A 12,598-nucleotide genomic window follows, 5' to 3' on the forward strand; every position below is an offset into this window, starting at 1 on the left:
TATATATATATATATATATATATTGAATTAATTGATGAATTGTAATTGATACGTACAATTTGAGAATCGTGTACTATGCACATGGAGGATGTCAAAGAAATTATGACTAATAATGTAAATATGTTGTATTGAGGTTTTGTGTTGTTGCTGGCATGATAAGAATTTGGTGGTAATTATAACAGTGTAATGAAATGCCAATAATAGTGATAGATAATGACTTTTGGCCTTAATTATGGTGGCCAAATGAGATTAGGTTGATGAATTAAATAGATTGATGTATGTATGGTATTCATATTATTTGAAGATGGATCGGATATGAATATTTTGAAAATGATGGTAGGTTTCATGATAAGGGGAGATTTTACTCAAAATCTAAAGAAACATTGGAACATGCCGAAATGGGCACAAGAAATATGTAAGTTGAATATATTTATAAACCAAAATTGGACCGAAAACATGACGAGTTCGATGATTTATATGGAAAAGCCATAATGGGTATAATAGATGTTGGGATTGAAATTGATATAAAGAGATAGAGAGTAAGAGAGAGAGAAATCATATGGTAGATATTATAACGAATTAAATGCGCTCGTGAGGTGAAACAAGACACAAAATGAAAATGTTGAATGATTCCAGGAATGATGAAGAGAAAATATTGGTCGTGTTGTTTTTGTTGTAGCCTGTGATATATGTGGTACAAAGGCATGCTCTTCAAGTTTTTTCCTTCAAGGGTGCTGTTATAAGATTTTGAGTACAAGTTGATGGATCGAATTTTATTTGAGGAGAGTTGGCTTCGAGGGGCCATCTTTGATTTTTTTTTAATTGTTCAGTTTTCTTGTAAATTTTGAGAATATATGCGCATGGTTTGTTGTTTTTAATTGCGATTAACTGTGATGCTTGTGTTTTGACAAAAAAAATGTTTTCTTGTATGCTGCATACGGCCAATACTCTAAAAATATTTTGAACATTCTTTTTTTTCTGAAAAAATAAATATTCAAGATTTCAAAAATATGTTTTAGCATGTATTTCTTAAACACACAAATTATTTTCTTGCATTTTGAATTTTACAACATGTTTGTAAATTTCAAAGGGTGTTGGCCAATATTCCAAAAATATAAAAATTTTATTTTTTGGGGAAATTCGTCTTTATTTACTATTAATATTTGGAACAAGAAATCCCAAAATGAGTTAATATTCAAAATATTATTGGGAGTAATTTATTATTATTCACTGATAATATTTGGATAAAGAAACCCCAAGTGGTTAATATCCAAAATATTTTTCTAGGAATAATAAGTAATTATCCTTTAATAATATAAGGGCAAAGACACCTATGAAAGGTAAATGTCTAAAATACTGTTAAGAGTAATCCAACTTGTTCATTTTTAACATAATGGTAGGTTTATACCCAAAATGTTATTTAGAACAATTTAATTGCCCATCCTTGAAAGAAGTCTCAATTATAATTGGGGACATTTCAAATTTTGATTCCACAGTTTATGAGTCATGAAAGTGTGAAATACTAAGGCAAAAATAGGCTTTTAAAGCACCTTAAATTTCCTTAGATTTCTAACTTAGTTTTTTGTTTCTCTTCCTTGTGATTTACGAGTTGCGTACACTTGAAATACTAAGGGATAAATGAACTTTTAAGCACATTGAATCTCCTTAGATTTTTATCTTAGCTGTCTCTTAATTCATAGGTTGTAAATTTAGTTCAAATCAAACACAGATTTCAAGAGATTTGCATCGGTTCTCCTTGGCACTCTATAGACATATCTAAAGGTATGATCCATATTGGCCAAGGGTTCTTTCTTTTAAACTTTGAACCCAAGTTCATTCATCGTAGCAAACTCGTCCTAGGAAAACTGATTTACGAGTCGCGAACACTTGAAATACCAAGGAAAAAATAAACTTTTAAGCATATTGAATCTCCTTAGATTTCTATCTTAGTTGTCTCTTAATTCATAGGTTGTAAATTTGGTTCAAATCAAACACAGATTTCAAGAGATTTGCATCGGTTCTCCTTGGCACTCTATAGACATATCTAAAGGTATGATCCATATTGGCTTAGGGTTCTTTCTTTTAGACTTTGAAACAAAATCCATTCATCATAGCAAACTCGTCCCAGGAAAATTGATTAGAGAACACCAACACCATAGCAATTATAAGGCAAACTAAACACCAAGCAGCTTACCTTAAGTAAGGCGTACTGGGGGTGTTAAAATCGTCCCTTTATGTAACCAGTCTCTTGCCTTAGAATCTCTAAGGACCAGTTAGGGTTCCTAGTGACCATAATACTAGGTGGCGACTCTATTTTTCACAAAACAAAGATCCCGACATCATTTCCCCGCTCCGAAAAGGGTCGTCGCAATGTCGCGCTCTCGTAAGGGTGCGACAAATTCATCTCTCATGGCCTTACCCCACCTAGGGTCCTTGAAAGCCTAAGACACAGGTTGGTTCCAATGGTGGGGCAAGAGGGTGCTTGGAGGTAATCGAGAGCTGTTTAGGACAGAAAATATTATTTTGGGCCCGGGTGACCATGATGTTGTAACCTATTTTTGGGTCCTCGAACAAAAAAGGAGAAAATACAAAAACAAATTCAAAAAATTATATTTGGAAGAAATAAATAAAAAATAGTAGTGAAAAAAAGATGTTAGAGCGCCCAAAAAATGGTTAAAAATTGGTTGAGGAAGTTCAAAAATATAAAGATTAGAATTTGACAGTATATCGTTGATTGATGAGAGCCCTGTTGACCAAGAAAATTCAATTTTGAGGAAGAAAAGTCGAAAATCAGATGTTTATGGACTCAATTAAATTTTATTGAAAATTTAATTGAATTTATAGAGGGTTTGAAATTTGGTAGTATATCGTTAATTGATGAGAGCCATATTGACCAAGAATATTCAATTTTGAGGAAGAAAAGTCCAAAATCAGATGTTTATGGATTCAATTAAATTTTATTGAAGATTTAATTGAATTTATGGAGGGTTTGATTGCAAGAAAAATTGATTTTTAAGTCAATTTCGGCTTTAATAGGAAGAAATTAAAGTTCTGGAGTCAAATTATATTTTTTAAGAGTTGATTGGATCAAATCAAGGGCGTAATGGTATAAATATTGAAGTTGGATGGCCAATGAGAGACTTGATTGAAGAAATCTGAAACCAAGGACCAAAATGGAAAAAGCGCGCAAATTGAAGGACTAATTCGAAATTGACACATTTTGGCGCCATTTCCTTTTAAAAGAAACGACATGTTTGGGCAAAACAACGTTGTTTCATGTACTGTTCATAAAAAAAAAAGAGAAAAAAGCCAAAACGGTGTCGTTTTGAACGGCACCAAGGATCTTCTTCTTCCCCTAGACATGCAGAGGCAGGGGAAGAAGAAGTTTATCTCCCTTGCAACACCACTCCCTCTCTCTCTGCCCCACTCGCACAGGAAACCCCGCACGACCCATACCCACACATACCCTACCACAACGATGAAAAACCAGGAAAGCCATGCTCAGCCCCCCTACTCTACTCCAAGACAGTGCCACCTTACCTTACTCCATGACAAGGGTAAGGTGCCCCTCTCCCCTGCCTCTTATAAATACAGGGGAGTAACCATATAGAAGGGGATTTTTTTTAGAGAAGAGAGAAACTGAAACAGAGGGGAATGGGAGAAAGAAGAGGAAGATTTGTTTGAGAGACAAAGGAGAGAAAGCAAAAACGGACGTGAGGAAGAGAAGAACATAGACTAGGGGTCTCTGCACAGAGAAGAAGAAGAATAGTTCCTCACCCCCTAGGCACCATCGTTGTTTTTTCCTCTCCACCGCCACCAGTAGCACCGTGAGCAACTGCCAGTAGAACCAGGGAGAGAGTGTGGAAGATTAAAGCCGACGAGAGAACAAAGGGAAAGAATAGAAAAAACCAGATAATAGAGGAGAAGATAAGAACAGTAACCTCTCTCTCCGGCCTCTCTCTCTTCGTCGTTGGAAGCAGCCACTACAGAAATAGAAGAAGAATCAGAGAAGAGGAGGGAACGAAAAAAAGAGAATAAAACAAAGAAGCAAAGAAGAAGAAGAAAAGTCGGTCGGCCGCTCTCAGCTCCTCAGTTCGCAACTGCAACGCCACCATCACCAGCGGACACTATCATGAGCCTCCACAGCAGCCAACGCAGGTCAGTTCCCCTGCCCCTCTCTCCCTCCTTCTGCTTTGCCACCTCTCGTATCCACTGTTCGTGTGATGAACAGTTCAAAAAAAATAAAAAAAAAACATTTCAGAAAATTTGTGATTTTCCCGCGTATTTTTCAAATGAATTTTACTTAATATTGGTTTGTATTTTTATACTATAAAGATACATATCTGGTATTAAAGCACCCGGTTTAGCCGAAACATTGCAAAAATTACAAAAAAACAAAAAATATCTTGCTTTTATGCATACGGCCAAGTATCTAAAAAAATCATATTTTTATTCAACAAAAATTCAAAAAATATGTGTTAGCATGCATTTTGTCTTTAATAACCAATTTATTAAAGTCACGAGAACTAGGCCAATATTTCAAAAATACCCAAAAAATATTTTGTTTTCTTTTAGGTCTGAGATTATGAATTTATACGTAAAGCGTATTCCCGATATTAAAAAAAAAATGTAGTTTTTTACTGACGTTAGAACGGTTAGGTTTTATCCGATAAGATAAGGATCTCCTTATTGAGGATGACTTTTCTTAAACCATAGACAGACCAATAAGTAGAAAGATAATGAAGCCTTAGCATATATCAGACAATAAAACAATGCAGCTTAGGTAGGGCGTATTTGGGGTGCTAATACCTTTTCTTTACACAACCAGTTCCCGTGCTCAATCTCTAAGACCAGTTAGGGTTCCTAGTGCCCAAAATACCAGGTGGTGACTCTCATTCTCATTTTTCACTAATAAAAGACAAGAATCCCTTGTCTCCCCATATTTTACAAGTAAATAGAGATACGTAAACATGAGGAAGGACGATCGCCGCGACGCCACACACGTGCGACATATGGGATGAGTGCGGGTAGGCCATGTGAGTGCTACAGGCAGAGGAGACGCAGTGCATGATGAATTATTTGTAGGAGAAGAGGAAGCCATACCAGGTGTAGGGGACAGAGTCACGGTTGTTGTAGCATCAGACACTGAAGATGTGATGGTAAGATTATCCAATGTAACCATACAGAATGGAGCAACAAGAGAAGGAGGGGAAGGAGCAGGACACGATGTAATAGTAGACTAAGGAGCAGAAGGCGTTGCCTTTGTGAAGGGAAAAATATTTTAATCAAAAGTGACATGATGAGAGAGATAAATCTTATCTGTGTGAAGGTTTAAATATTGAAAAGCATGTTGAGTTAGGGAGTACTCTAGAAAGACACAAGGTTGGGATTTAGATTGAAATTTATTTGCACGATACGGAAGAAGCCAAGGGTAGCATTGACAACCAAATGTGCACAACGTATGATAATCAGGAACTCGTCCAAATAATACTTTAAAGGGACTTTGACGTGAGTGTAAGACAGTGGGGAGACGATTAATAAGATAAACTGTCGTGGCCAAGACATATGACCAATAAGTGGAAGGAGCTAAGGCATGATGTAAAAGGGTCATACCCGTTTTGACAATATATCGATAGCGACGTTTAGCAGTGGCATTTTGATGGGTAGTATGCGGTGTAGTGGTAAAATGGCTAATACCACTAGCATCAAGAATAGGTCTAAGTTTGATAAATTCACCATCGTTGTCGAAATAAAATTTTTTAATTTCCCCAGAGAATTGATTTTCAACCATAGTGGTAAAGGAAACAAAAATAGAAGACACATCTAACTTGTTATGCATGAAAAAGAACTAGCAGTACTTGGTGAAATGATCAATAAAAAATATATAGAATAGCGGTAGCCATCAATAGAAGGAGCTGAGAATCGTCCCCATGTACAAATATTCAAGAGAAGCATGACTCGTAAGGAAAGTGACACTAAAAAACAATTTATGCGATTTATTGCACGCAGGACAATAAAGACTTAAAGGGGGACACAAGTAAGTTATAACTATGAAAAAAAGAAGATAAAAGTTTGGAACTTGGTGACCGGCCAGCCTATGGCGCCAACTTCACACCTACCGCGCATGAGCGGGAGTTGTGGTTATTTCCTTATATGGTGCATCGTGTTTCTTAGTGGATTCCAGCCTCTAAACATGTGGAATAATAAATTCATTTGTCTGTCCATGACTCAACAAGTTGAGACAAAGCCACCCGAGAAGAACCACCCTCATTCAATGCGGCCTGTGCTGCAATTTTCATGGCTATGGCTCTCTCCCTAATCAACTTACCTTCCTCCGACTCCATCAACCCTAGAACTCGCTCCTCCACCTCGGCCGAACTCACAAATCCGTTGTCAGATTCATTCATCGGCAATGCAAGTTTCATTTCCTCCACCAAGAAGATCCTATTGAGCCTCTGCTCTGCGTATAGTGGCCAAGCCACCAATGGCACACCTGCGCAAACTGCTTCCAGCACCGAGTTCCATCCACAATGACTTACGAACCCGCCTACCGATGGATGGTTCAGCACTGCTACTTGCGGAGCCCACGACTTCAGCACGAGTCCCCTCTCCTTGGTTCGATTCAAGAAACCTTCAGGGAGCAATGAGTCTAAATCAATGTTTGGACGTGCCGAGAGTGCCACGCTTTTCTTATCAGAAGGTGGATTCCGAACCACCCACAAGAACCTGTGACCACTTCTCTCCAACCCGAAAGCTATTTCTCTTAACTGTTCCTTGGAGAACAGCCCCAAACTACCAAAACATAGAAAAACAACACTTCCAACTGGTTGCGAGTCCAGCCATGTTAGACACTCCAGCGTAGTACCATTGCGAGTGCCTGCATCATCTTTAGGACCTTCAGTGGCTATCAATGGTCCGATACAGTAAATTGGCGGTGTGCGGTTATTGGGTACACATAATCCCTCTGATAATGTTTTCACAGCTCTGGCTTCAAGTGAGGCAAAAGTGTTTACGACAATACCTGCTGATTCGGGAAAGCTTCTTGAGGAATCTAAAAAGTTCTCATAGGACTTATCGTCGCGATCAAGTACCGGTATTGGCATGTCAGACGATGGAATTGGTGGAACACCAGGAATATGAAGAAGGGACTTTAGATCTTTCAGACTTTTTGTGGTGGTGTTATGAATGGTTGGGAAATAATGGAAAACAACGAGAATACCAGCACCAGAAGTGGAGAAGTGGTAGCCAGGGATATTGAGTTCCTTGGCAACATTGAGAGCAGCGCAGCAAAAGAAGTCCACAACAAGTCCATGAATGGTGTAGTTTTTTGAAATGGACAATAGTTGTTCACGAACGTGAGGATTGCTGAGGCGAAGGACCTCAAAAGTGAGTTCTTCATAATGGGTGGTTTTTGTAGAAGGGAGGGTTACAGTAGGAAGATGGTGGAATTTGATCGAGGGAATTGTGGCAGCAACGTTGGCAATGTAAGGGGCAGTGGAGCCAGAATCATAGGGCACAGAAGTGATGAGTATGTGAATAGAAAGGGAAGGTTTTTGGGTCAATAAGAGTTTCCCTAGCTCCACCATAGATATCAAATGGCCAATAGGTGGTGATGGGTACAGAACTATGGCCTCCTCCATGGCTGCTCGTACCCTTTCCTATACCTCTGTGTACTTGGAGTGACAGAAAGAGAGAGAGCAAGCAATCTGTGTGTAGCAGTTTCAAAAAGAAAGGAATATGGTGGCCTTTTGGTTAAAGTTGTAAGTTAGAAATTTCAGCTATATATACAGGCTTAGATTGTTTTAGAAATCTTGAATGTATTATGAATTGGATTAATTAATTAGGTCCCTCGTTATTTTGGTTTTTTTTTTTTATATATAATTTCATTGTATTCTATCTTTCGTTCAGCTTCATCTACTTGACGGGGCTGTTTAATATTTAACAAACAGCATCTGAGCATGAAATAGGATCAGATACATGTAGTTCCACCAAAGTTTTCAATGATTTGTTCATATACCTACTAGATAATCGTTCTCAAAGTCTTTCATCTTGGTGAACACGTGCTCTGCCAGAACAATAAAATCGTAGCAACCTACCAGTCAAACCTAAAATTCTTATAGCGGGTGAAAATCAAGGACAGTGAAAATAATAATTTAAGCAAAATAAAGTAGGACGTCAGAATCCATGTGTTTTAGTACGCAAGATGCATCTTCTAAATTTTCAAGGCAAAAGAAGACAATTGCGTTTATCTTTCCTTGACACGTAGCTACCACTTCACAGGTGGTATGCAATATCCCGCGGACTACCACTTCGTAAGTATTCTCGGAGAAGAAAAAAATCGAGACCGAGTCATTAATTAATTTAATTGGATTTAATAAGTTAGTATAATTTTAATAATACAAATAAAACATATAATGATAATAAAAAAAATTAACTAAAAAAAATAAAGAAAACCGATTCGAGCCCATCGATGTGGTGATGGGTACAGAACCACTGCCTCCTCCACTGCTCTCCCTCTTGAGAGAGAGAACAAAAACAAGCACTATATAAGTAGAGGAGGGAGCGTGGGGGAGAATTAAGCAGGCTCCAAAGTTTTGTAAGGAAAGGAAAGCGTTTATTATTTATTTATTTAATTTTTTTTAAAGAAATGTACCAATAATTTACTTGCTGATAACACAAGTAACACGACAATAGCGTAGAACATAAGAATTTTAGGTCATGAAGTGAAAACTTTATTACAATTTACTTTTTAAAAAAATTTACAATATCTTAAATAAATTTAAAAACCAACTTAAACAAACTAGAAAATCGAAAAAAAATAAAAAAAAAATATAAAATTTATAATTAAACTAAGAAAAATAAAATTAACAATTTCATCAATACTTGATTTCTAAACTAAATAAAAAAATCATAAAAGAAACAAATTATCCTAAATTAAGTAAAAATAATAATAAATATTAAAAAACTTTTTTCTCTTATAATCCTCCAATATCACTAGGCTTTGTACAAAAATCAAGCCTTTCTGATCTCGTTCTCATCTCAACTGTTTGGCCAATATTGTTTTTGAGTGCATGTCTCCTTCACTTTCAAACCAAAACTCACCAACAAGACACCAAGATGTTTGGTGTCTTGTTGGTGAGTTTTGGGTTGAAAGTGAAGGAGACATGCACTTGCGAAAACACTCTCATATTTATCTTCTCATTTTCATTGAATTAATTAGAGATGAGAGAAGAAATATAAATAATCTTTAACTCCATGAATTAAAATAACCCCAAAAATTAAATGTACATAAAATTGCCTTCAAGTTAAGCATTGCATTAATCATCTATAATGCACTTTGCTTGAGTTTTTAGTAACAGTTTTTTTTTTTAATTTTTATTGTTATTATTCATTTTATGATATGATCCTGCATGTGATGTAGATTTTGATGGTTGGGCTGGCTTTGTTTTCTCTTGTATCAAATCTTGCAATAATGGGTCTTGTGATGCACACGATTGTCTTCTTCATGGCACCACAGGATGGTGCCGTTTACTCCAAATTAACCCACCAGAACAGCCCATGTATTACTTACATCGGCTTTGCTATTTCTATTATTGTGTGTTTAACATTATTTTTAGCGTTATTTATTGCAAAATTTGACTAGCTCACATTAGACGTTGGATCTTTTAGAAAGCAAGTAGGTAAACAACCTTGTGCGGGGGACTTGACTCCCCAACCAAGTGCCTCTACTGAAGAGAAAACGCATGTACCTATACGGCTATACCCCAGAATGTGTCTAATCAGAGTACCACCTTCAAATCCAAGAGAGACACATTTGTTCTTGAAAGACCAAACCAAGAGAGACACAGTTGATCTTGGAAACTCAAGACAAGAGAGACACTCAATCTTGAAGAATATTCAAAGTCTTTATTTCAATAATAATAATAATAATAATATGTCTAGGAGATTGTTTATATGCAACACGCCAAACAAAATTGGAAGCTAAAATCCTAATTTAACTTTAACTAATAAATAATAAATACTAATATTCAATGTAATAAAAAATAAAATAATGACACAATTATAAAATTCCTCAATAAATAAATATTAATTCCCATCGTTGTCCTTCATCCCCCATCAAACACCTCGTGCAGTCTGTTTTCGCACTGGACCCAGCATTTAGCTATGGACAAAATAAAACTTGCTCAGCAAAGGCTTTTTGGTTTTCAAAGTTCTTTTTGGCTAGACTCTGATTTGAGTGATAATAATCTATAGGAATTTGTTAATGAATAATTATAAAATAAAATAGTTTGAACAATAAAGTCACTGCCCTTGGCATAGTGGCAGTAGCATTTACAACTTCCATTAATGAAACATTGCCATTTTTTTCTCTTGCCTCAGCTCGCAGTTCTTTTCCATGTTCAGTGATAGCACTGTGTACATAAATTGCTAGATACATTGTAAGTGTAGCTTGCATGCTCTACTGTAATTGAACTTGTATACATCTTTTGAAAGTTTATAATCCAGTTCCACACACAGTGCTCCCTTTTCTTTTCTTTTCTTTTCAACCTTGAAGCAAGTTCTACCAGCTGCCATTCAATATAATCAGGTCTCAGATATATCCAAGTCGCATTAACTATTTTGTGGAATTTCCTACTCTCAAGACTATACCAAAACATTGCATTGTCTGTTCTATTCAGATGCATGGATGCATATAAACACGCTACTTCTACTGAAATACAAATATCAGAAATTAATGTTGTTTTCTTTTTCTTTTTTTTGAATTCATTGCTTCAGGATGAAGATGTCTATACATTTTTTGAGCCAGAGCTTCCTTGTGAATCACTAGCCTTAGCACGAACCAGGTCACTAGATCCTGCGAGGACATCTATTTCAATGATTCCAGACAGTAAAAACCAAGCCAAGGCTCATCAGTACAACGCTCATTGTCAACTTTGGAAAGGAGCAGTTATCGAAGTGCTGCTTGGCGGCCTATAGTTCATGATAGAATGTCATTGCCAGAGGGCTCATCTGTACTTGATCTCAAGGCTGAGAATTTCTTCTCTTGTACTGTTTCCCGGCTCGATATCTCCTTCAGTCATCAGATGATGTTGTCACACTTTTAAAAGAGCTGGCAGAGTCTAAATCACCAAATTGATTCAATTTTACTGGTTTTCTTGGGGCTGTAATTCAGAGGCTTGAGAAACTAGAGAGGATCTTGGCAATTATTGGTACTGGAGCTAGCAGAGGTTCCATGATCAAGTTGATTCAAGCTATCTTTTTTCCCTAGTTGGTTCAGTTGGGAAATTTGAGAACCCGACAGAGGATCTAGAGATCAAGGAATGATGATTTTTGGCAGCTGCAAGATATGCTTTTATCTGCACATATTAGTCTCTCCCATGTCCCAACTACCTTCTTGTAGGCACTCCCTTACCCTACAATTGCTGCCTGAGCAGTCCCTGTACAGTTTAGAGTAAAAAGCGGTATAAAGAAAAGGCAAGACATTCCTTTTTGTTAGTTGAGTGACATCAAATGTAGCAACTAGAAGTTACACGATGAGAAGAAATTTGGGGTGTTTTTCCCTTTCTAATACATTTGGAAAAATATTTAAACAAAGTAGCATTGGTTAAAAATTTATTTGAAAAATAGCATAGGTGGGAAATAGAAATTAATTTGGTAAAAAATATAGTTTTCACCTGCGAGTTTTGAAAAAATTGTAGGTGGGAGGGAACTGCTATTTTTAGATCATAGGTGGGAAATTAATATAGTTTTTTTAAATCTAAGTATTAAACACTAGTTTTTCGAATAAAACAAAATTAAAAAATTAAACATAATATTTATTTTTTATTTTACTGGGTCGGACCCGGTTCAATGCACGTTGAGCTTTGGACCGAACCCGGTCCGGCCGGAACTGGTCTGGCTGGAACAATGTAGCATGCTACACTGTGCATGCTAATTGCACTGTTCAGGAACAGTGCAATTAGCATGAGCAGTGTAGGAATGTATATTGTTCATGTTAATTGCACTGTTCAATGAACAGTGTAATTAGCATGCACAGTGCGCGAAAAGCAGAAATTCCTTGCTTTTCTTTACCTGCGCGTTTCGGACGCAAAAATAATATAAAATCCATGAACAGTAAATCATTTTTTTTTATTACCAAACAACTAAAAACTACAGTATAATTAAAATATACCAGTAGCCGCGTAAACAAAGTGTCTCTCACTTTTAGTAGCCAAGATACATCTTCTAAATTTTGAAGACAAAAGAAGCCAATTGCATTTATCTTTCCTTGACACGTAGCCACCACTTCATAGGTGGTCTGCAGTATGGGGCGGCGGGCTAGCTTAAATTTTTTACACCATAAAAAAGATATTAAAATAAGTGTTCTCAAAGAAGAAGAAAAAATAGAAAAGAAAAAAATTGTGAGTTTAATAAGTTTGTATAATTTTATTAATATAAATAAAAAATACAACAATAATAAATAAACTAATAAAAAAATAAAAAAACAAATTCGAGCTCATCCGGGTTAGCATGTCAAATTTACACAATAATCATGATACAAAGGTAATCTTATCAAAAACAAATTGAATAAAACAATGAATCTCAATTATCTAACAAT

At 36.3% G+C, this 12,598-nt stretch overlaps 1 protein-coding gene across 2 annotated transcripts in view; it reads right to left on the minus strand.

Moving 5' to 3' along the window:
* The window catches only part of LOC7468359 (UDP-glycosyltransferase 88A1), a 64,011-nt gene extending 56,177 nt beyond the window's left edge, over positions 1–7,834 (minus strand). The window contains exon 1 of one of the 2 annotated variants that reach the window (XM_052452604.1): positions 6,329–7,758. In XM_052452604.1, the coding sequence (XP_052308564.1) occupies positions 6,329–7,640 (1,312 nt within the window). In that variant the 5' untranslated portion in view covers positions 7,641–7,758. Of the gene's footprint in view, positions 1–5,858 lie in introns of those variants that run through there. The other variant, XM_002305243.4, reaches the window with a different exon arrangement.
* Between the last annotated feature and the right edge of the window lie 4,764 nt (positions 7,835–12,598).

The sequence above is a fragment of the Populus trichocarpa genome, chromosome 4, assembly GCF_000002775.5.
Source record: "Populus trichocarpa isolate Nisqually-1 chromosome 4, P.trichocarpa_v4.1, whole genome shotgun sequence".
Lineage (NCBI taxonomy): Eukaryota > Viridiplantae > Streptophyta > Magnoliopsida > Malpighiales > Salicaceae > Populus > Populus trichocarpa.